Raw genomic sequence first — 26193 nt, forward strand, 5'->3', positions numbered from 1 at the left:
TCTCCTGTGGATAATTCAAGCACAGAAGTGATTCAGGTTTGTACATTTTAAGTATATTTAAGAACATTCAGAAGACAAAAGGGAGGAACAGATAGACTCAGAATCACTTGAGGGTTTTTCTTAAATTTTAAATTCCTTTGCTCCATCTAAAAACGTATGCTAGTCTAAGACACAATTATCTCTCTCCTCAATCTACAATAGCCTGCTTATATTCTTATATCCGCCACCCATTCCCCTCAATCCAGCAAAGGCGGGCGGTTAAAAGCATGGACTCTGTCATATCTGACAAGGGACTTATATCTATAATATAAAAAGAACTCTTACAATTCAGTAAGTATAAGATAAACAAGCCAATGGGAAAAACATATAAACTTAAACTTCATTAAAAAAATAAAAGCAAATGACCAATAGTACATAAAAGATTATCAACATTATTAGTTATCAGGAACATGTACATTAAACCCATATGAGATATACCACGACATACGCACCAGAATGGCTAAAAGTTTACAAGACTGACAATACCAAGTGTTGACGATGATGTGGAGCAACATGAACTCTTACATCTGCTGATACAGCCCCTTTGGAATACTGTTTGGCAGTGTCTTATGAAGTTAAGTATACACTATGATCCAGGAATTCTATCCCTAGGTATTTACCCAAGAGAAATTAAAATACATTTCCATACAAAGATTTGCACAGTTTCATTCATATTAGCCAAAAGTTGGAAACAATGCAAATGTTCAACTATAGATGCAAGATTAAACAAATATGGAATATCCATTCAATGGACTATCACTCACCAGTAAATAAGGAATGAGTTGGACTTCTGCTTCCAGCTGCAATGGAGTAATCGGCAGTAGATAAACTCTCCTGCCTTAAATAATAGAAAACAAACAAAATATATGAAACAAAGGTTTTCAGACATTGGTCAATGGATAGCACAAGACTGAGATCCCTGAGAGAAGGGAAAATCTGAGATAAGAGAAAATATATATATTAAGTTCTGTCCCCAGTTCCTGGCACACGGCTCCTAAAATCCTTATAATTTCCTAAATAATAGGAGCACTAGGAGCATTTTTGGTTCTATTGAGGCAGCTCTCGGGGGGCTCCTAAAGGGAGACTGGTCACCAGAGAGACGAAGTCATGATTAGAAACTTAGAATCTTCAGCCCTCCCCCCATCTCCCGGAGAACAGAGGGGCTGAAAATGGAAAATAACTAATTATGTCTATGTGAGGAAGCCTCCATAAAGTCCCAACAGTAGGAGATTCAGAGGGCTTCCAGGTTGGCTAACACAGCCTTTTCAAGGCTGCATCCTTGAAAAGGGCTCCCACTGTGGGACTGGTGGGCAGAGTGTACGTTCCAAGGACAGGGAAGTGGGTAAGGAGCGGGTAAGGAGCCTCTGATCCCCAAGTCCAGCTTGAGGGTCAATCAGCGGTCACATCCTCTCAATGACCTCTCCAAGGGTGCTAGCAATCGACAATCCAAGGGCCAAATTCAAAGGCTGCCTGGTTTTGTGTGGCTCATGAGCTAAACATGGTTTTTTACACTTTTTAACAGTTTTTAAAAATCAAAAGAACAATATTTCTTGACACATGAAAATTTTGCATATGAAATTTAAATGTTAGTGTCCATAAATATAGTTTTATTGGAATACGGCCATTCCATTCATTTAAGTATCGTCTGTGGCTGTTTCCATGCTACAACGGCAGAGCTGGGAAGTTGTGACTAAGGAAGTGTGGTCCACCAAGCGAAAATATTTACTCTCTGCTCCTTTACTGAAAAAGTGTGCCAAGCCTGCTTTTAGAACTCCATTCTTTTATATTTACAGAAGAAATGAGATGTCTGAGATGGCTTCATAATAATCTAAGGGGAGAAAATAGACATGGATGAAACAAGTTGACCACCGAAGCTGGGTGACAGGTACACGAGGTCCATTATATTCAAGTGTCTGCCTTTACATGGGCTTGAAATTTTCCACACAACTGACTTTTAAAAAGAAAAAGCAAAACAACAGAGGCGGTGTTTTTCATAAAAGAGGGTGGAGAGATGAGGAGGAACCAGGAAAAGGGGCTGAGAGGGGTGGCCAGAGAGCTGGGAGGAAAGCAGGTGTGGATGGTGTCCTGGAGGTCACGGGCAGAGAGGGGAGGAACACTTAAGCGCTGCTCCTGGGTCATGTCAGGGGAAGACTGGGGATTGCGCTTTGCCTCCCCTGACTCCCAGGCCGCCCACACCCCAGTTACAGGATGCCACCCTCTTAACAGAAACTTGAAGGGACCCCATAATGCAGGCCGTGGGTTTCTTGAGATTCCCTTCTGGGTGCCCCAGCATCCTCTTAATACAGAGTTCCCTGGTATTGTCTGGCTTGTCGTGCAAACGGATTCTTTATCTCCCAGGGGACTTTCACAACCAGCCTTGAAAAGAGTTGTACTTTGCTCATTTCACTGCCCAAGGGCAAAAACCAATGAAACTTTTGAAACCTCCAGACACCAAAAGTGGCGCATTCTAACAGATTTCGAGCGAACGTGATCCCAAAGCACTTTGTAGACGCGTTCTGCTCCATCAGTCCTACCCCGGCAGGCTGGTGCGGTCAGCTCTCATAATAACGCTCACTGGCTTTGGGGCTTTGGGGAACTTCTGGCCCTTTTTCCTCCTTTCCCTTTGGTCAGCTGCCCTGGGGCATTGGTCTCATTCACAACTCTCCAGTTTCCCAGACAATGAGGCTTCTTGTGCCTGTCGCTGCAGCATCCCTATTAACTCTACGAGAGGTTTACAATTACTGAAACAGATGCCCCGCTTTCTGCTGCCCACAAAGTCTTCGTTCCAATGAAATTGCCAGGATGGGATTTGGTTTTAATTAAAAGCCCTTCGGGTCACTCTCTTCCAGGAGACTGGCCAAGAGGATTGAAAGGGCTGAGCTGTGGCAAAGGCGATCTGGCGGTGGATAGCTTTCTCCATGCACCCCACCCCTTCCTCACCGAAAGGCCTTCTCCCTGCAGATGGGCGAAAATTAGGCAGGCAAGGATTACTTTGAAGAAACTTAGAATGAAAACAGCAACAATAACCACAATCTTGAAATGAATATGTTTTTCTGAAAAACTTCACGCTTTTGGATGAGCAGAGAGACCAGTCATCCCAGTTTCTGGGACTGAGGGGTTCAGCTTTAAAACCTGGAAAGTTGCAGGCAAACCAGGATACCGATTTGGTCACCCAAAGGATGAGAAACATAGCATCTTCTATGAAACTTGCAAAGATGCTGGGGCATTGCCATGCCAGACATACACCAACAATTCACAATTACATGGAGTTTTACTGTCTGCAAAGCAGCTCTATTAAAAGTCTGTATTATGGATACATACATATGGATACGGGTGTATAGATACTAACTTGGAGATTTTTTACAAAAAAAAACAAAAAACACAAGACCATTTTCATTACTATTAATGCAAACTGGGCTAACTTGTCTGGTTTGTAGAATACCAGGCTGACTGATCTGGGTTTGGATTTCATTTCAAACCATGGTGTTGGAACAGCCCGGCTCACAAGTGCTGTAGAACTCAGGGAATGGGTGCTTTCTGGAACAGACGCATGGAGGCCTGAGCACTGGTTCCGGCTCTGCCCCTGATAGTGAGCGACCCTGAACAGTCATCCCCCTTCCTCTCTTTTCATCTCAGAAGAGCAAAATGGAAGCCTTGGGATTCCGTGACGAAAGGGGGAGACTCAGAGAGGAGGACACTGGTCTCACTGAGCATCTTCCATCTACTGGATCATTTCATTTACTCACCCGATCCACCGGCCCTGAAGGTCTACTTCCCTTAAGTGTCACAGATGAGTTCAGTGGACATGCAGAGGTCTCAGAGCAAGCAAATGGCAGAGAGGGGGACCCGAGGCAGTAGCAACCGTTGAATGGGAGAGAACAAAGCACATGCCCGCTACACGCATTGCCCTGCTCAGTCCTTGCAGAATCTTTGAGGCAAGCATTACCATTATTTCTTTTTCACAGACTAGGAAACAGGTTCTAAAAGGTCAAGTGACCTGCCCAAGGTCACACAGCTATTAGGTGGATCACAAACGCAGAGATAAATGACTCCACACACTTACCAGCTCTGCTCTCTAGCCTCTGCTCCGCAGCCCTGAACCTAAAACTCTAGGTGGTCAGGGCAACGTTAGGGATTGAAGCCCCGGGTTTAATTTAAAGCACCCCTACTGGCTGCAAGCGCCTGAACAAGTTCCTCCACCTGCACCACCTGCATTTCCTCTCCTGCACCATGAGGGACGGCCATGGCCCCTCCTTCACACAGGCTGCAAACATTTGTATAGTTCATCGATTTATCCTATGCATAGCTGGTGCTATTTGCTCTACCTGTATATTCCCATTTCTTCCTCACAACAGCTATGAGATAAAACACGTAAAATGTATAAAGAGCTTTCCTTATATGTAGAATATGTAAACACTGAGCCCAGCACCGGCACATGTAAATTCGATGAACAGGAGCTGTTATGAGTCCTGACACTGTTATTTTTGCTGCTGACATCCTTACAAAGTTGTCACCACTGTTGTTCTTATTACTGTCATTCAGTGGGTTCGGATCCCTTTCTTGGAAATTTCATCACCTCCTCCCCCGTCCACCCCATGGACACCCCCGGCCCATGAGCCCTTAAAAACCTTCGCCGATCCTCCATTCTCTGTCACCAGCTGCCCCACTCCACCTTGTGCCTCTTCCCTGGGGAGGCCCCGCGGCGACCCCCCTCTCCAACCACCAACCCCCGGCCTCCAGGCGACCCCAGCGCCACCAGCTGCTCCCGCCCGCCCGCGCCCCGTGCGCCTGGCCCCGCCGGGTCCTCCTCCCCGGCTGCCCGCACCTCACCTGCGGTGCCCGGCTCTGCTGCTCTGAGTCCGGCGGGCGGGCGGGCGGTGGGAACGGCTCCCACCTCCCTGCGGTGGCACCTGCGGAGGGGACACCCGGGCTCCGAGCGCCGCGGGGGTCACAGTCCCGAAGCGCGCAAGACAAAACGCGCTCTCCCTCGCCCCTCTCCCAGACAAGCGGCGGGCCAAGAGGCTGAAGGGCTTTACAGACACATCCACCAATTGCAGTGTAGGGACTCTCTTTGGGTCCAGATTCAAACTATTTAAAAAGTGATAGGACAATTGGAGTGATGTGGTCGCTGGATGTTGAATAGTTAGGGTTTTCTTTTAGGTGTGACAATTGCAATGTGGCTCTCTTTTAAGAGTTCTTATCTTTCGCATATATATTTACAAAACTGAAATATGATGTCTGGGTTGGTTTGGAAATAATGGGGACCAAGGAGTGGCAGAAGCCTGGGTGAAACAAAGCTGGCCATGTGATGGTACTTGGGGCAGCCTGAGCAAGGACCAATATTACCTAGTTTCTTCTTTTTTATGTGCTTAGAATTTTCCATAATAAAACTTTTTTGTAAAATAATAAGAATTGTAAAGATATTCAGGTCCCCTTGATTAGTAAATGTGACCACATGTATCTAACGGGAAAAAAAATCCTTAGAGGTTAAGCAGGCTTGTGCACCAAAATATTTACTGCAGCAGCGTTACATACAAATATTAAGAAAGAGGGAGAGGTGGTAGGGAAAAAACCAACTTCTGTCCACCATTAAGGAAATGGTTACATAAACTATACTCCATCAGCTTCATGGGTATATAACTTCATAGTTGATACAGCTATTTAAATGGGCATTAACAAAGATTGTGTAATAGAAATATAAGGAAGTTATTTTATATGCGAAAAGGCCGAATGTTAAGTAACAAATGTATATGCATTTTTTTATTAAAACAGAAAGGAATATATTGAAGTGTAAGGTTTGCATGGTGGAATTATGCATAACTGTTCTACGTCCTTTCTGTTGAAAACACAATTGTGAACTCTGGAGATTTCCTTACAACCCTTTACATTTAATGAAACACATCCCAAGATCTGAAAAATTTTAAAGTAACCACTGAAATGCCTAATGCTGACATTATTTTGTCAATGGCAAAATTACACATTCTCTGCAGAAATGGCCAACTGTACTGTTCTGGCAGTTATTTATACAATATTTATATTATTTATAAATAGTTATAACATTTATCAGCATTCTCAAAAACACCTGTCTGTCCCTAGGCTCTTGGTTTAATTCTTTTAATGGAGGTACTGGGGATTGAACCCAGGACCTTGTGCATGTTAAGCATGCGCTCTACCGCTAAGCTTTAAACAAGAAGCTTACCCTCAAGCCCTTACTGATGGGAAATGTCTTCCATCCTTTGTCAATTTTTGCTTTTGAAAATAGGTGTTGAGTTTCACATGATTCATCTTGGAAGACTAAAAGTATCTTTTTATTTTCAAAATTTTTGGTGTTGAAAATTTGTAAATGTGTATGTGTGGGTACATATATGCAAAGAAAAAAGTTCAGAAGGGTATATACCAAAATGTTAGTAGTGGTGCTCTCAGGGTTATGGGAAGGGTAAAGTTTATTCGCATTTTTTTCTTACACCTGTCTGTAATTTTTCTACATTTTCTATAACAAACATGCTACTTATAATGCAAAAACCATTAGGACTTTATGGTCAGTCACAGCCACTTTATAAATAACCAATAATAAAAAGAAGGTGGCAAAATCAAGTGCAGGCAAAGATTTTTGTTCTGCTGAGTATAAAAAGCACTGTCAATCTATTCTCAAACACCTCAACTCTACCATTTGAAAAGTGTTGAGGGTTCAAAGGCAAAACTAGTACTCTGTGTTGACTCTTGAATAGGATATAAGAAAACAGTGTTCAGGCATTGTGTTTTTAATTATTTTCCAGAACTTAAGTAGTGCAGGTGTACAAGACATTCCAACTTTACATGGTCATTTATTTGGGGGTGGGGGAGGGGATCTTTACTTTTCATTCTACATGTACTGAAAGTAATTTTTAAATGGACTTGTAACAAAAATACACCAGTATCTAATTCATGTGAATACAGCATATTGACTCTAAAATCCAGGGGGAAATCTTAAGTTCTAGTTATGTAATAATATTCCCCTAATTCTCCAAAAGTATGCAATTTCATAGCTAAAAAGAAGTACTTTGGTATCAGTGAACACTGTTTCCAATTCATTGATATCAATACAGATAGCAAGCCACAAAGTATAAATTACTAGTAAATGAAACTCAATGCCATACAAGTCATACTTTAAAAACAAATCATTAGGGAAATGCAAATCAAAACCAGGAGATACCACCTCTCATCCATCAGAATGACTACTATTAAGAAAAATGCTAAATATCAAGTTTTTAGGGAGAATGTGGAGAAATTGGAATACCTGTACATTGTTTGTGGGAATATAAAATGGTGCAGCCAGTGTGGAAACCAATTTGGCAATTCCTCAAAAAATTAAACATAGAACTACCATATGATCCAGCAATCCCACTTCTGAGTGTATACCCAAAGTGAAAACAGCAACTCAAACATATTTGTACCCCCATGTTTCCAGAAGCATTATTCTCAATGACAAAAGGGTGGAAGTAACCCAGGTGTCCATTGACAGATGAATGATAAGCAAGAAAACATAAAATGGAATATTATTCACCCTTAAAAAGGGAAGAAATTCTGACATATGCTACAACATGGATGGATCTTGAGAACATTATGCTAAGTGAAATAAATCAGCCACAAAAAAGACAAATACTGTATGATTCCACTTATATGATGAGGTAGAATAGCCAAATTCATAGAAAGTAGTAACAGTGATTGCCAGGGGCTGGGGGGCAAGGTGGGGGGAGGGAATGGGGAGTTAGTGTTTAATAGGTACAGAGTTTCAGTTTTGCAAGATAAAAAGAGTAAAAATTGATGGCAGTGATGGTTGCACAATATGAATGTACTAAATACCACTGAACTGTAGACCTAAAAATGGCTAAGATGGTAAATTTTATGTGATTTTACAATTTAAAAATTGGAAGAAAGAGATAAATAATCGTACTGTGTCAGGGAACACTAACAAGTTTAAACATGAGCAACTAAATGGGATGTGGTATGCTGAATTGATTCCCAGAACAGAAAAAGGTCATTAATGGAAAAACGGGCAAAATTCCAGTAGTCTGTAGTTGACTTAACATTAATGTATCAATGTTAATTTCTCAGTTTTGACAGACATACCACAGTTATGCAAGATAATGTTGAGGGGTAAAGGGTACACGGGAACTCTCTGCGCTATCTTTGCAAGATCTCTCCAAATCTAACATTATTCCAAAATAAAAGTTTATTTGAAAATAAATTTTAAAAAAGCAAATGACATAATTATCAGAGAAATGCAAATCAAAACTACAATGAGGTATCCACCTCACACCAGCCAGAATGGCCATCATTCAAAAGCCCACAAATGGCAAATGCTGGAGAGGCTGTGGAGAAAAGGGAACCCTCCTACACTGCCGGTGGGAATGCAGTTTGGTGCAGCCACTGTGGAAAACAGTATGGAGATTCCTCAAAAGACTAGGAATAGACTTACCATATGACCCAGGAATCCCGCTCCTGGGCATATATCCAGAAGGAACCCTACTTCAAAAAGACACCTGCACCCCAATGTTCATAGCAGCACTATTTACAATAGCTAAGACATGGAAACAGCCTAAATGTCCACCAACAGATGACTGGATAAAGAAGATGTGGTATACTTATACAATGGAATACTACTCAGCCATAAAAACCGACAACATAACGCCATTTACAGCAACATGGATGTTCCTAGAGAATGTCATTCTAAGTGAAGTAAGCCAGAAAGAAAAATAAAAATACCATATGAGATCGCTCATATGTGGAACCTAAAAAAAGAGGAAAAAAAACATAAATACAAAACAGAAACAGACTCATAGACATAGAATACAAACTTGTGGTTGCCAAGGGGGCGGGGGGTGGGAAAGGGACAGACTGGGATTTCAAAATGTAGAATAGATAAACAAGATTATACTGTATAGCACAGGTAAATATATACAAGATCTTGTGGTAGCTCACAGTGAAAATAAAAAAAGTGACAATGAATATATGTATGTTCATGTATAACTGAAAAATTGTGCTCTACACTGGAATTTGACACAACATTGTAAAATGACTATAACTCAGTAAAAAACTGTTTAAAAAATAAAATTAAATTAAAAAGCAAGTGACAGCTAAAAAGAATCAATTCCTCATAGAAGACAAACACAACACAATCAAAACTGATAAAGTAATCAGCAAAATACAAGCACCTATACCAATAGCTACAGGGGATGTGAAATTTTTTATTGCGCTGTTCACTGCTATCTAGCTATTGTTTCACCATCTACTAACTGCAAAAAGGCAGGCTGTTGAATTTTGTATCATGGTAATTATCTCCTAAATGATTCTGGGTGCATCTTTTCACTTAGATCTTAGCATGGATACAGGGTGAACTTCCTTCTGCCAATTCATGATTGTGTGTCTCTGATAAGCTGGTTGTGAGTTATGGAAGATCCTGCTTGTTTCAAGTCAATTATGAGCCCAGTTTGTGCTCAGGGCACTCCTAGGCAGCACAGCTCAGCCCAGACAGCCCTGGTTCAGCACACTATCTTCCAGCTGCAACATGGGTGCATTGGATAAAAGCTTCTTTGCGGGGCACTTAGGCATCTGCACAAACGTGTTAAGTCGCTTTAGCCACTGGAAGCCCGTGTTGAAGGTGCTATAGCTGTTTGAGAAAAAGGATCATGAAATACTTTTATCGGTAACCAAGCAGTGGGAAGCAGTTAATGAAAACATCTTGCTTCATTACAAGTCGATTTAAACACTATCCTCGGAACTCAGTGAAAACAAAGCTTTACACAGAAAGATGACTTGAAACAACTAAGTTTTACTTTATTTTCCCAGCCCAGCTTCTTTTCTGTTAAAGGTCAACTTTTATGTAATACCTGATGTGACATTGAGAAGGGTAGAAAATACACTGTCCCTCTTACCTACTCTGCACAAGGGAGAAATGACTAAGGCCATTGTGTCTTCTTCCCTTCCCTTCTCTGAAATCAGTGGTCTAAGCACTTGAGGGGCTGACAACTGCAGGTGCAAAACGCCCTGAATCACAGGTGCAGCTTGCATTTCCTTTCTCTGTGACCTTTCAGGTCAACTGGTTCGCTTGCTTTGACCACAAATACAGCTCTTCTTAATTTCTCCCGCACAACCTTAACTTGATATGAAGCACTTATACACAAGACATGGTGCAGACAAGAAGGCAGTTTATTGTACTTTGGAGGGGAAAAACATGATTCCATTTAGGGAAAAAAAAAAAAAAAGAGCCATTGACACTCAGCAACACTGCCATCTAGTGGAATCGTGACACACCACCAAGACTTTCAAGACCAGGAAGGAAATGTGAGCGGATTCGCTGGTTTAAATTTTCACCAAAAACCGGCACTTTTAAGAAGTTGGTTTTCAGAGGATCTCAGATTTGGAGAAACTGTTTTTATCTTTGAAATGCATAAATGTATGTGCTTTTTCTGATTGGGGGGGGGTAAAGAATGAGGTTTTTTTTAAACAGACCATGAAATTAATTCTTGATTTCAAAGTTATGAAACATTTTGGAACAACCCGCCTCTTTGAACACCCATCACTCTTGCACTCCTGTTGGACAATCTAAAACAGCAACCCCTGATTATGACAGTTCATAAAGAAGCAAAACTCAACTGTACAAGAACTACATCAAGTTTACTCATTTCCTCTATTTTTACAATCTAAGGTGCTAAGTATTGCGCTTCGCTTACTTGAATTCCTGGCAAAAAGCATTAGAACGCATCAGTTAACACTTTTGCATAAATCACATAACCCAACTCTTATCATGACTACACAATAACAGTGGAAGATATTGGTGTGAGGATATGGGAATGCTGTTCTTAATGAATAATAAAGTCATTCTTCTCAAGGCTTTAATTCTCCTTTATACCCAGGTGTTGCAGTCAATGTGTTGATTTGATGACTTCTCCGAGCATATAAATGAGAATATTTAATGAAACACCTGGCTGAAAAAAGAAATAAAGTTGTGAGAATAACATATTGTTAATAGCCACAATCTCGAATTGGCATCTCTTTTATTACTGAGATTTTAGATTCTGGGTTAAGTGCTCTGCTCTTTGGAACATTCACAATGGCTATTGATCTTGCTAATGAGTTCCTCACAGCAACATTTCTGGATGCACGGTTGGAGGCACTCGTGGATTCTAGGATGCATGAGTCTGACATGGTTTCCTCAAACCATGTTCTTGGCAAATAATAAACTCAGTGAAGGATTTTGAGAAGAGCCAAGCTCTGGGAAAGAGGTATACAAGTGTAGAGTAAGAACTTGAATTAAAACATCTTTAAGTTGCATTTTGTCAGCAGACAAAACCGGGTGTTTCAATTCTGAGAACCTGAGACTGTCCAGGACAGCAAAATTCTGAGCGTAGCATGCACCCTATCACAAAGTCAGAACCCAGGGTCCTGCGTTTCCCAAAACAACATGAATTGGGGGAGTAGAGGTGGTCCCTGAAGTACTATAGCTGAATGAGGTTATTCTTTTGAGGGTGGTCTAGATTGCCTCAGTGTTCACCACAATTTACAATAACGCCCCCACCCCCAGTCTAAAGCCTTCCTTCACCACATACTCAAGTCGACTGCATCTTTCACGTGATGCCACCATACTTGGTTACTCCTGAAGCTAAAGCAGTGAAAGATGCTAGGGGAGCCGTACAGTAACTCAAACACAATGCCAAAGTCATCTCCAAAAGAGTTTATTAGCGTGATTAAAAACATTTTCTTGAATAATGACAGAATTCCTAAACATGAGAGAGTATCAGAGGCTACATCTTATAACCAATATTTGCGATTGCACGGACAGTTTTATTGCCAGTCTCTTCATTTTATTAAAAACAATCCGTATTTACTGGTTCCATGTGAAGTCATGACTATTGCTTTGACTGGGAATGAGTCCCTACTGCAATTAAGTATAAAAAATATCTTCCATAATCGGAGTGTGACCTGCATTGCCGGGTAGAGTTGATAAAAATCCTTAAAGAGTTGGGTTTTTGTTTTTTAAAAACATTCCTTTTACACACTACAAAGAAATAATTAGTATTTTGGCTTTTTAAATTCCTACATGATACTGAGAATGGCAGTCCCCAAAGATCCTCCCTTCACATAATCGCGAACGCAGACCCTCTTCCAGAGCATACATTCTTGGGGTGGACTCCGAGGACTTCAACCTCCTCGTGCTTACACTGGTTTGAGAACAAAGACGGCGTCATCCAGAACGTAGTAGTCGTTGTACATGTCGCCTTCACACAGGTACGGCAGTCTGGTAAAAGCCTCGATAGCAAAACCAGCTTTTCTGAAAACTTCAGGCAGACTGTTCACTTGTTCTTCCCAATTCTGTCCCTTGATTTCCAAAATTTCTGACGGCTTATCCCACTTGCCACCTACTAAAACAAATAAAAATATTAAGTTAAATTCTTGAACAAACAAATTATTTAAAGACAGAAGAGAAGAACAATATTAGCCAAGGACTTGGTACGTGCCAAGCACTGGGTGCCTTGATGAACCAGCTCCCAGATACTCTGGAGGCTGGAGGGCAGAGAGGAGTACAGACTTAGCAGGGCTGAAGAACGGGCCGGAGCTTGCAAGGTTAATGAACATCGGAGCACAAATGTAATCCTTGGTTTAACTGGATCCAAAGCCCACACTACACTTTTCTTTAAAACTGTCATTCAGATATCCCCCTCCCTTATACTGACTGAGGTGGAATGGTTAATAGATTTGGAAGACTGCTCATTAACTACTGGAATACTGAAGCAGAGAGAAACATATAAAAACTGAAAGAGAGTTTTGGATAAATGCAAGAAAATGCCACTAATATAGTAAAGTTAGGCACCATATTAACTGGAGAGGTTTACCAGGCTAAAAATAAAAACAGGATATGAAGGATTTTAACTTCTAAAAACAGACCATTCACTGTTTTTCAAGGGAGGTTAACGTACTCACTAACTTTTCAGAACAATTTCATAAAAGTCAAACGCCAGAACCAGAGGGGAGTTACAACACTAGAATGGAGAGTCAACCTAGCATTTCTTGCAACAGTAACTCAGGTCTATGTTAGTCATTTCCAAATCCATGAGCATCAGATGCCCAGGAACTGGGGGGCTAGATAAGGTCTTCAAGTTCATATAGAAACATCAAGAATTGACTACAGACAAACACACACATACATAATGGTTTATGTAAATTTGGGGGTGCTTTTAGATGTTATGGTGATGTAAAAAAATTACACAATAAGATTAGAAGTGTTACTAAATTCAGACTGAGAATAACTTTCTGCAAGTGAGAAAATATACAGTCAACAGGCGTCAAGAGCACAAACTCTACAGCGGAAAGTTTCATTCTTTTTGGTGGTCCAGCACCCCTCTTCCTAGGTAAGAGTCCAGGTGGGAGGCAAAGCCTGGGGAAGCAGCTTTCCCCGCCTTTCTTGAAGCTAAGGCACGGGCACATGACCTACGCTCAGACACACTACCTTGAGACCTGGGACGCGGAGCCAGTGACCCAGAGAAGTGAGGACGTGAGGCTTGTTCTCTGGGGAGGCGTGAGACCAAGCGGCTGGCGCAGCGTTGAGCGGTACTAATGACAGACTTTGGTCCAGGGCACAGCTAGTGCTTGGCGGTGGCAGTGTGATCTTCAGATCGGTTTTACAGTGTGTCTGGGGGCATTTTTCTTGGCTGTAGACCTGATATACGATTCCCCAGTCCTCCCAGTGACTCTCTTCAGCTACCCCCAAATCCTTTCAATAAATTTCCTTTTTGCTTAAGCCAGGCAGAGTCAGTTTCCGCTGCTTACAAAGAATGAAGATGAAGCCTCCAAGAGCAGGGGGAGCCAGGGCTGGGGTGGGGGGCTGGGGATGACAGATTCCACACATTTGTTTCACAGCACAATAAAATAAAAGAGGTCACACAAAACTGGGGCACAACTACTTAATGACACACAACTTATTTTCTTCATTGCACCATGATGTACTGTTCACAAATTACTCTTGTCTCTATTTGATGACCCTTCCTTCTGCTTCTCAATCTCCAGCAGTTACTGGCCCAGCACTAAGCACACAGTAGGTGCCCCAAGACCAGCGACTGAACTCTGGAAATTTAAAGTATGAATTATCTGTCAACCAGTACTTGCTGGGGGAACTCTAATTGGGAAAGATACATGTAACCCCAGTGTTTACTGCAGCCCTATTTACAACAGCCAAGACAACCTAAACATGGAAACAACCTAAATGCCCATTGACAGATGACTGGATAAAGACATTGTGGTATACATATACAATGGAACACTACTCAGCCATAAAAAATAATACCATTTGCAGATACATGGATGGACTTGGAGATCGTCATTCTAAGTGAAATAGGTCAGAAAGAGAAAAAACATACCGTATGGTATCACTTATATGTGGAATCTTAAAAAAAAAAAGACACAAAAGAAACTTATTTACAAAACAGAAATAGACTCACAGACACGGAAAACAAACTTATGGTTGCCATGGAGGAAAAGGGGTGGGAAGGGATAAACTAGAAGTTCCTGGTCTGAACTACTAGTCAGCAGATACTAACTACTATATATAAAATAGATGAACAACAAATTTACTCTGTACAGCACAGGGAACTATGTTCAGTATCTTGTAGTAGTCTATAATGAAAAAGAATATGAAAAGGAATATATGTATGTATGACAAACACCAGAAATTACACAACATTGTAAGCTGACTATACGTCAATAAAGAAAATGGGGGGGGGGCGGGGAAGGAATGCAGTTTCAAGGACAGAAAAAAAAAAACACTTCCTGAGAATATGCGTCACATGTAAATCAACATCGAAACATCTAAGACCTTTGAGGATTTGTAAAATCCAAGAAAAATGTATCATATGAACATTTAGAAATGTGCTGCTCTAGGTTAAAAATCTCAACTTTAAATGGTGAAACTGGGTTACAATCAATCTTTACACAATTTCAAAAAGTTCTCGATTATGGTTCCTTAATAAGAGTTCCTCTCTTTGGTTCTTCCTTTCTAAAAAAAGAGGAAAAAAAAAGCCAACTCTTTTCAAACGCACACTCCCCCCACGTCACACATACACACAGAAATGGAGGCTGTGAACGGAGGCAAGATCATTCTCAGCCTGGGAATCAATCTGATTCTATTTTCTGTCGGTAAGGTTCTTTTTTTCTCCTCCATTTTATTTAAATCAATTGCTATTTTTTGCCTGATTCATTTCTATTTTAAGCCCCAGTGGATTAATTTTTAAATGTGTAACATTATGGACATTGTCTAAGGTGATAAATTTCCTTTTTCCTCAGAGAAAGAGGTAATAAATAGCTGAGAAAAATTTCAGATGAACATTGAAAATTCTCTTTGCTATTATGCTGCTTTGGAGAAGAGCATCTCACTAAACAAAGGGCTGAAAATATTCATAAAATCACGTGCTAGTCATCAACAATTTAGAGCCCGTTCAGACAGACTCGCTCTGTATGAAATAATACTTGATGAATATTTTTAAAGCACAGCATTTCTGAAAAGCGGAATTTCTACAAATTAAAGTGCTTGTCATTAAAAAAAAACAAAAAACTGCAATGGCTCCCTCCTTGGAGAATAACCATTCCATAACATACCTATTTTTTAAATTCTGCCTATACTTGTTTTTTCTCTGTGAAAGAGAAAATGTTTCCTACATCACAATTCATCACAGTTCTCATAAATTTAACAATCTCAGATTTGCTCACAAAGTTTGGGTCATAGGGCAGGAAAGAGAGCAAGAGCTCTTAAAATTATTTTTTCTCATCTGTAAAGAAATACATCAAAGTGTTAACAGTGATGAGGGTGGTGCGAAAAAACTATGGGTGATACTTTTTGTCCTACTTTCAGTAATAGTCAATTTTCTCCCCAATAAGTACATATTACTCTTATAGACTGTTTGAATTAATATGATTTTAAAGAAGAATCATTATCTTTAAAAGATATATTCTAAAAGATGTGCAGATAACGTAGCTGGAATTTGCTCCAAATAGTCTGGGAGAGAAGGAACAAGCAGGGCAGAGGGCTGGAACCAGACTGGGCTGCAGCCGGGTGACCGTGGGGAACTTGCTGTGCTGGCGGCTGCTTCAACATATGTTCAGAATTTTCCATAAAGATTTTTCTAAGTATCAAAAATTAGTTTTCTACATATTTTCTACCTTGGTCTTCAACAATAGTAATCTTTTTTTATTCCCTCCAGCAACGAGAGAAACTTTTAAGGTTTTCAGAAGGTGCTGTGCTTTAAAAACAAAAACAAAAAAACAATCCTACAGAATGTGATTCTTAAAGAGAAACTTTTCGGGGGAGTGGGCTGTGGTGTGACATGTTATCCAGACTTCTCTTTTTCCGCTAAGACGTTGCGAAAGTGGCTGGGGGCGGGGGGTTTGGCTCACGGTGTCTTCAGCCTGGCTCTCACAGGAAACCACTGCAACTGGTTTTCTCCTACTGGGGCTAACGGAGGGGAAGTCGGAAATGAGCGGAATGTGAAACTCCTAAGTTGCAAATACGGATTTTACCCTCCGGAGCGTTAGTTCTCCAAGAGAAGAGTTAAAGGCAGTTTAACACTGCCTTTTAAAGGCTCTCACAGAGAACCTGGGACGGGGGACACTGCTGGTCAACTGTGACGTTCTTGGCAGGCCCACCTCCATTTCACATTTCCCATGCACAGTGATCACTACACCTTTAAAGTGCTTCTCTGCTCCTAAGGTGACTGAGTCTGGGTAGGAGACATGCAGCTGTATTTATCAGACTTAGGAGTGAGAAGCCTGGTCTTCAGGGGCCTCTACCCTCTCATCTGGTTTATATTTATCAGGTCACCAGCTCATCTTCAATTGTACAAATACTAAAAGCCCATCTGAAACTTAAGCATCAGTCCCCTGGCACTACTTTTCAATTTCACTTACAGGAGCAAAGGACAAACTCAGACAAATAAGACCACTTGGAAACATATAACTAGGCAGAGTCAGACTGAAAACATGCAAAAATTCTGATTTGTCTCAAGCAATTCTATTTCACATAGAGCTTCCCTTGCCCCAAAGAGGGCTGAGGGCAGGCCTTTCAATTTATAAACACCTGAGTGGCTTTCCAGCTTCACATGCCTGGAATCAGACGGCCAAGGTGGGGACCCACCGCTATGACATGGGCGCAGCACGTAGTGGAGAGAGCACTGGCCTGAGTGTCTAGTTCCAGCCCTGCCAACACCTTGCTGAGATGCCCACAATTATCTCTAAAATGGGCATGTGGCACAGTGGGAACAGGAATAGTGGTGGGAGCAGAAACAGCTACCTTTTATTAAATACTAAGATTCAGGTAAGTAAATGCTTCATATGCATTGATGGCCTCACTTAAACTTCTTGCTAAACCAACGAGGTGCCCAACACTATGCCCATTTTGCTACAGACCAGAGAACTAGGAACTGGCAGAGTTAAGATTTAAACTCAAGTGTGTTTTCATGCTCACAATACTGCTTATCAAGTAAGATGAAACCTACAAGTGACTACAAAGTAGTGTGCAAGTGCCAGGAAAAAATTCAGACTGCCGGGCCCCAGCACCACCAGCTTTAGGCCTCTGCTCAGTAACCAGCAACCGAAGATGCTGTAGGTTAAGCCAGGGCTGTCTTTTCCCAGATATACACCTTGCCTTTTACAATGCTTCCCACTGGGACAACCACAAAGGAACAACTGTGAACTGCCATGAGTCCCTAACAATCACAATCTCCACAAGGCATAAAAAAACAAAACAAAAAGACCTCTGCTGCTCATGTGCTCAATCACCTGCCATGACATCTGCATGAGGGGCTCTGGTACCTGTCACCACATCAAATACAACACTCCTATGAGGCCAGGGGTACAGATGAGGAAACAGGCTCTGACAGGGCAAGTGATCTGCACAGGGAGATCAAAGGAAAGCCTGTAAGTACATCAAAGTGCACACATGGACCCTGAACTGCTGACTCTGGATCTGCTGCCAACTCCGCTCGTGATGATGCTGATTCCCAGGACCTCTCTGGGGCTGCCTTCAAGGACCAGACATCACAGCACACCAGCAGGCTGCGGTCAGAAAAGTGAGGAACACGAGTGTCTACTTCTTTCTATACAAATTTTTTTTTTATTGAAGTAAAGTTGATGTACAACACAAGTTATAGGTGTACAATATAGTGATTCGTAATTTTTTAAGGTTATACTCCATTTATGGTTAATATAAAACACTAGCACCATTGTCTACTTTTACAGTCTTGTTTGTGCTGGGAGTGAGGTAAAAAAAAAAGCAAGCAATGGGTTTCAATAGATTCCTCTGCTCCAAAACGATGATAAAGCAGAAGCCACTTGACATGGATCATCCGCTTCCTCCCACAGGTGCTGCAGGCGACTGTATCGTCTCAATCTACCAACCGCCTTACCTGGACGTGAACTACACCCAAAAGCCCGTGACCATGCAGTGCTCCTTCTCCACAGCGGGGTGCCCTGCAGAGCAACCAGCAATCCTGTGGTTTCGCTACGGCGCTCACCAGCCTGAGAACCTGTGCTTGGATGGATGCACAAAGCAGACAGACAAATTCACAGTTGTGAATTTGGCACAAGACAAGGTTTCCCTCACTATAAACAGGGTGGCTTTCGATGACAGTGCCATCTACATCTGTGGAGTAGCGTTTCCCAGCTCAGCGGGACCGAGAGCTAAGGGGACTGGAGAAGGGACGGTGCTGGTGGTAAGAGGTCAGTCAAGGTTTTACTCCCGTACACTGCATTCTGCTCAGCCCTCAAACGCATTACATGCTTCTAATGCAGAGATGATGAGATCAATTTGCTAACCTTAATACCAGAGCCAGTGAAGGACATGATCTGCACACAAGCCAACATGAAATTTGGATTAAAGAGCTACTCCGACCCCATCTCCCAGCCTCCACAGACACAGAGTCAGGGTTATGGCAGGTGCTATATTCTCTTCCAACGTCCAGACTTTAGTACTGAAGGCTGACCAACTATGTCCTCCTTTCTGTTTATCACACTGATTGAAATGTGATGATTAACTATCAGCCTTGTCAGGAACTGGCCTGGCACTGCGCCATCTAGAACAAAGCAGTTGAGAGGCGTAAGTTATCAGTCAACTGGACCCAGAAATAAATATGCATTCGGGAGAATAAACACAAATTTTAGGAGAAGCCACTGGGGAATCCCTGACCCTACTCCCTCTGCATGGACGGAGAACAAAAAGGGGGTCGGTGTGGCTCTGGCTTCTTGAGATTTACTAAGATCCATGACACTTTCATGAGGATACTGAACTTAAGCTAAAGTCCTATAAAGTAAGAAATTAACAAATTTCAAGAAAAAAAGCTTCACATGATTTTGGGAGAAAGATGAGAAGGGCAGTACTCTGTGCTTTGTTTGGATCTCTTTTCTTTTAAAAAAAAAAAAACAAAAAAAAAACTCTGGTATGATAAGCCCTGAGATCATTAAAACATAAACTCAAGTTAACCGCCTTTTGGTTTTAAAATAGGATTTTAAGGAACCTGGATCGTTCTGTCTTGTAATCCCTCTTTTAGTGTTCTAATGGGCTTTTGATACTCCATTGTCATTTAACCTTAGTTTATTCTTACCTGTAAGGTACATTATAAATGACCTAATGCACATAAAGCACTTTTAATGGTGCCTGGCTTACAGCAAGTACTCAATAAATGTTAGCCACAGGTATTAAAACAAACACATGACAACTCCGGAGATTAGTATGCATTAGTCTTCTATAAAAAATATTAGCCAAAAGAAAAAATGTTCGGTAAAGAGAAGAAGGTCTCTAACCTGCAAGCTCACATGAACAGACATTCTACTTCAGGAGTGGAAATGAGCTCACTGCTAAAAAGACAAGGTAATTTCCTGCCTTTTCTACAGAGCTCCTAATTTCACACTTGAAACTTTTTTTTTTTTAGTTTTACAAATACATTTTTGTTGTGAAACCAACAAAAATGTATGTTGTATAAATTGAGCTCACAGGATAAGCACCTATGGGATATTTAGTTGAAAAGTACAAATTATTCAGATAATAATTACAAATCTAATTGGAATTTGTACTTCAGATAATCAGGTACTTGAAGACACGGTGTTACTTCATCCCTACACGGAGCGCAGGACACCCCCTGCAAGGAGGGGGAAATTCAGAACGTGCAAGTGGATTCAATAATGCCACTTCCAGAACCTCCTTAGAACGAAGGGGCACATGTAGCGATGCCTGCCTTGTAAGTGTGCAGCGAGCACTAAGATCTTCAGTGCACACCTTCTCGGGTTCTTTCACAGACGGCACTATTCATCCACGTGTACGAAACAGTTCAAGGTTAGAGATTCACGTGGGAGAGGATCTTAACTCCATAAAAAGACTCTTGGTGACACTTGTACATCATATCTACTAAAAGAAATTTTAAACACTCTTGAACAAACTGTCTTGAAGTGTTTAACTTTAAGCAACACTTTATATAAAAAAGGATTCTTAGCATTATGACAAATAACTAACTGAATTGTTAAAAATTTTTAGTTTTAAAAACAAACAACATTTTTGGCATAATACATTTAAAGGCTTAAGGAACTGGCTTTAACCATATCATATACTTGAGTGTTTTCTGAATTAAGAGACCCTGGGTAAATTTTTACATGAACAGCCACATAGAGTAAGTTTATGTTTCTCCTCTAACATGTAGTTCAGTTATACTTTACATGTGTTATTTGCAATAATACGTTTCAATAGTGACTGTGGCTCTTTCTGTGCCTGTAATTAACAAAGATACAAAGGTTCTCAGCAAGGAACTCTTAGCACCGACGATTCTCTTATCGCTGCTGTGTGTCTACGTCACTGGTGTATTCGGGGTCTTCATCGTCCTCGCCAAAGTAAGTCAAATTGCTTTGCATTGGGTGTCCCTATGGCCTTAAATATTATCATAAGGAAATAATTTCCATCCCTCCACACACTGGGAGTCTTGGAAATTAGCTCACCTAATTAACACCCTCCTTTGCATCTGCAGGAATGCCACCTGCAGGAGAGGTCTACAGAAGAAAGCACAAATTTTCATCACTGAGATTATTATTAACCAGAGTACATGATTCACAGGGTTTTCTTTTCAAAACCCAGTAATATGAGAATAAGAGATCCTTCTTAATAACCGTCTTCCATGGTATCTTTCTGCTGGAAGGGGAGGAGGGTTACTGTCATCCATGAAAGGCCTAAGGACAGTCTTTAAGAGAAAAAGTGGTTAACAAAGAGGTCAGAAACTGCCTTAAAAGATTTTTAAAAGGCCTAAAGGTTTTGAAAAAGAATATCTTGTGGCTGTTCACATGCTATGAGAGGGGGCATGCTATATGTTATATTAGGATTACTATGAATCCTACAATCAGTATCAATTTGAACAATTTTATTAATAAAAGCATCTCAGAAATGACACAAAAATTAACTGTTAATGAATAGTATTTAAATATTAAGTTAGTTTTACCTTATTATGCTATGAGATACCTGCCACAATGTTTTTGAGTGTATAAAATGTCTTATAAGACTTTTTTTTTCTTCCTGACAGTCAAAATCTAACACTCTAAGAAAGAAAGAAACAGAGGATTCACAAAAGGTACAGACTAATATTTGTAAAATATCTTTCAAACTGTGGCTCATTGTAACTATTTCAAATCCAAAATAATTTAAGAAACATCGAACATCATGGTCACTTTCAACCATAGATACTGTTTCCTATTGTTGAGAAAAATGATAACTCAAGCGGTAAAATATGATGTAAATAGTTTTCAATCATAAATTCTACTTGATATACTCAAAATATAAGAGTTAACTGCAGGTACAGATGTGCTGGCTGGGGGCTAGTTTCTGTAACTGGTGGTAGTAAAGAAAGAAGAGGTCTCAGATGATGTGCAGGAATCAGCTGCTTTTAGTCCTGAGAGAGACACATTTTTTTCTTATTTGTATTTACAGAAAAAGAGTGCTCGGCGTATTTTTCAGGAAATTGCTCAAGAACTATACAATAAGAGACACGTGGAAAGAAGCCAACAGCCTGTAAGTGTAAAAATATCCAAAAGATGTAATACAGATATAAAGCATGTTTAACTTAAAAAAAAAAAAAAACCTAAGCTGCCAATAAGCTGTCGATAAGTCAAATTTTCCTTTAGAAGAGTCTAAAAGAGGACTTTCACAAAAGGCATTTTTATATAGAACCTGCTTTGATAACTACATAACAGAGGTTATCTGATGCATTAAGTAGACACCAGGCTGGCATCTTAGTGACATGGAATCTTTCAGAAACACTGGATACAGGCAGTGTTTTTAATACAGACAAGGATGCTTTTGTGGATTGAAAGCTACTTTGCACAGTATCTTGCATGCAGTAGTAAGCATTAAGGAGATGCTGCAAACATTTGTGGATCAAATTATACAGAAAAACTACTTGTTGCTAATAAGGCAGAAAAATTCACATTAGAAAAGATGCAACTAATAAAAATTTAAAATGAGCATTTCTTCAGTCTTTGGGGTTGGAATGATGGGGGAATACTTTAATACTGACTATAATATGTTCTTATGGTGTTTCTTTAAAGTCCTATAGAAACAGGTTTTTCAAAGAAGATGTTGTTTTAGAGCTAGGAGTGCAGATGGTTTCCATGACGCATGATCAGACTGCTCAGATTTAAATTAAAATGTATACAAAATAATGAATTTATATATTAGTAGAGATACTTTTCTATTAAAAAGCAGCCATGAGGCCAGATGAAACAGAATTCTGATATGAGGTGTTCTTTAAAATCCAATTTTTAAAAAGGATTTTCTTCCTGGAAAGAACATTGTCTTAAGTAGCCACTTCATCCTTCAATGTATATACGACACATAAGCAGGTGGTTTAATTACCTAAGACGCCACTCCGAATAATTATAAGCGCCTGCTCATGCTCTATTCATATTGATGCTGGGGCACCTTTTTCAGCAAGGAGGCCAAGTTAAGGCCTGAAGACAGGGCTGGAAGTGGGAATTTTAAAGTTTTAAGTCAGGGCTTTGACAATGGCATCTGAACAAGAAAATTATTTTTCAGTTCCCACATCTTACTCCAAATAAAGAGAAAACGGCAACTGGACCTTTAAGGTTACAGGAAGGGGACTTACGACCCAGGACGCAAGATGGCGCTGTGGTTTGCACGTTGCTTGCAGCATGGTGTCATTGGTTATGTAACCTTAAATATGGCTTGTTATTTACTATTGCAGGAGAAAGACAATACTTACGAAAACAGAAGAGGACTTTCTAACTATGAAAGACCATAGAAATCTTTTAATTTTCAATTAAGTCACCGAAAATCCAACTCCAGAAGTTATGGAAGCGTTAATGGACATACACCCATCAGGGCTTTCTTTAACAAAACAATTTAAGGTAAATGGAAAAGACCAATGGCTAAAAGAAGGATGCCAGAGTACAGGAAACTATTGGTGACAATAATTACCAAAATACTTTAAAGCCAAATGTAACTGAAAAGTATTTTCCTAATTTGCTAAGAGAATTCTAAGCAAACATCTTCAAAAACTTTAATTTATGTCAGATGTCCCAGATTTGTTTCATTCAACATACGAGGTGCATCACGTGATGCCTGATACCTGAAGAAGATCTGAAGTCATACTGTGTGCCTCAGTCTTAAGTGGAAGAACTGTCTTCATTGTTTGTAGAAGGGATAGGCCAATTAGACTAAGTTGGAAAGGAAGGAGGAATGGAGGGAGAAAGGAAAGTGCCAGAATTTGAGTTAGAGAGAAATCATCTTGAAAAGTATTTTGGAGCAAAACTTCTATCGTCAGGTACTGCACTGGGGCAATGGTTTAAAGCACATTTTCCTGTGAGGATATGCAAAATAACTTACATCATGCTGCCAAAAAAAGTGAGACTAGAAGAGACTCGAGACTAGAGTCAGAATACAATGACTGAAGTATAGAAAATCCAACGCAGAAGGTTAAACAGAGAAAACCTCAGAACAAATAAGCCACAACAGACCCTAGGTGTCAGTCTTGTGCCAAATAACAGCACCAGGGAAGGATTCAGCAACGCACTGTACTTGACAATGCCTTTGCAGTACTGATTGTTAACCAACTTAGGAGGGAAACAACAGTTAAGGGCTGAGTACAGCAAGAATGTTTATGGAATTCATTACCATTCACTAAGAAAACATGTTATGGACTGTTCTCTGAAAATTACTTCTGTGTAAAAAAAATCTATTTAAAGTGCCCACGAATATATGTTCATTATTAATACTACTATGTTTATTTCATTAAAGCGTTTCTCTTATACCAGTATAAAATGAGGTGTATTCTTATTTTTAAAAGCCAGATCAAATTTAAAATATTTTAAGATCCCTTTGAAAGTCTTTTGTACTGACGGTTTAAATCAGTGATCTCTAATCTTTCTATCACATGTACCAGGAAAAATGGGAAGGGGAGTGGGGGGAGCACTAACCTCATTTTATTTGCGTGTATGATGTATGTATGTGTGAGTGCACATGCATATGTGTGTGTTTTGCATAGTGTATGCATATATGTACGTGTGTATATGTGTATACACAAAAATAGACATTAAACAATTGGCATAAAAAGGAATAAAACTGCTACTATTTTCTTTCTGTATCCCAAAACAAATTGTCTGGTGTACTCCCTCCACTTCCAGACCACTGGCCTGGCTGAAACAAAAGAACTTCTAAACCAGATGGCAAAAAAAGATAAAGCACTTAACAGCATCCAGGTGAATAGAAGTGTTGGATTTGCTCATTCCCTCTTCACTTCTGAGAGTTGCTTCATTTTGGTACTTCCAGGGCTGAAAATATACTGCTCTTTGTGTAGCTAACAAGGAAACAAAATCCCTAAGATAAACTCATATTTGATTCAGAATAAACCTTTCCCAATACAATCAAGGACTCTGTTTCAAAGACTGATTTTTAAGCTGAAACTTGGAATACACTCTCCCAAGTAGTTATATTCCCTCAGGTTATATATGAGTGCCTGATGTATATATAATATTCATTCTTTTATTCATCCGTCCAGCCAACAATATTTATTGAGAGCTATACCGTTATATAATCAAAGGCCTCTTTTGCATGCTATCCTTGGGTTTCACTGAACTTATCCTTGCCTGGGAACCTCCGCTTGCTGACACCTTCATGCTTTTGCTTATGTTGTTCCCCCTGCCTGGTAAAATGCCCCACAGATACAAACACAGTTCAAATGTCACATCCCACCTGAACACTTCCTTAACTCCTCCAGCAACTAACGGATCATTCCTTCTCTAAACCCAGAGTATTTTGTCATGTTTCTTATCAGACTATCCTACCACTGTCTGTTTACAGCTTCTGAACTATTCTGTATTTTTTTTTAATTGGAGTATAGTTGATACACAATGTTGTTTAATTTCTGGAATTCTGTATTTTAAAACAGGAAGCACAAGTCTCATTTATCTTTGTATTTCTACTGCCTAGCACTGCCTGGTACATAGTAGGCTCTTAAATGTCTTTATATGAATGCAACTGAACAATGTTTCTATAGAAAAATATTTTTTCAGCATTTCAACTGATATAATGAAGCACACTTCACTCCCTGGACATTGACCCTCACCCCTCTTCATAAGGACTGTTCACTGAATCTCTAACATATTAATTTTTCTGCTATTTGAGCATCTAGAATTTTCACTGGAAAGGATTAAGCTATAGCTTTCTGTTTAGATTTGCATTTCCCAAGACAATGAACAACCTGAGGAGAAAAACAGACAAAGACATAATTCTAGTGTATACACACCCTCCATTCTAGACAAGAGCACTTAAACCACATACCAAAAGGTGTTAACATTTTCAGAGTAAGTAATTTCTTTCTCTCCAATATGTAAGACCTGAGAGAGTTTAAAACCCTGGGCATATAGTTAAGTCTCTGTGGAGTCACGTCACATAAATTGATGGAGAAGGCTCAGATTTTGAGACCAAGTTAAAGTGCAAAAACATTGACAAAGAACTGTGAACAAATATAATCAATGAAGCCACAAATAAAGCCAAAGTAACAAAATAAGGTGCAATGAAACCAATCTAGCATGTATCAAACACCAATACTGATCCGGAAGTGACTGGGCACTACTTTCTAAGTT

At 40.2% G+C, this 26193-nt stretch overlaps 2 protein-coding genes across 3 annotated transcripts in view; one reads left to right on the forward strand and one right to left on the reverse strand.

The window, feature by feature from the left end:
- Positions 1-11737: 11737 nt before the first annotated feature.
- The window catches only part of METTL9 (methyltransferase 9, His-X-His N1(pi)-histidine), a 37993-nt gene continuing 23537 nt past the window's right edge, over positions 11738-26193 (reverse strand). Inside the window, exon 5 of one of the 2 annotated variants that reach the window (XM_074346216.1) lies at positions 11738-12437. In XM_074346216.1, coding sequence (XP_074202317.1) covers positions 12235-12437 — 203 coding nt within the window. In that variant the 3' untranslated portion in view covers positions 11738-12234. Of the gene's footprint in view, positions 12441-26193 lie in introns of both variants that reach the window. The other variant, XM_074346215.1, reaches the window with a different exon arrangement.
- Positions 15118-24357, forward strand: IGSF6 (immunoglobulin superfamily member 6). The gene is made up of 6 exons (XM_010961023.3): positions 15118-15207; positions 18424-18780; positions 20834-20937; positions 21618-21665; positions 22022-22102; positions 23295-24357. The coding sequence occupies exons 1-6, from the start codon at positions 15141-15143 to the stop codon at positions 23349-23351; spliced, it is 714 nt and encodes a 237-aa protein (XP_010959325.1). The 5' UTR covers positions 15118-15140; the 3' UTR covers positions 23352-24357.

The sequence above is a fragment of the Camelus bactrianus genome, chromosome 18, assembly GCF_048773025.1.
Source record: "Camelus bactrianus isolate YW-2024 breed Bactrian camel chromosome 18, ASM4877302v1, whole genome shotgun sequence".
NCBI classification, from domain to species: domain Eukaryota; kingdom Metazoa; phylum Chordata; class Mammalia; order Artiodactyla; family Camelidae; genus Camelus; species Camelus bactrianus.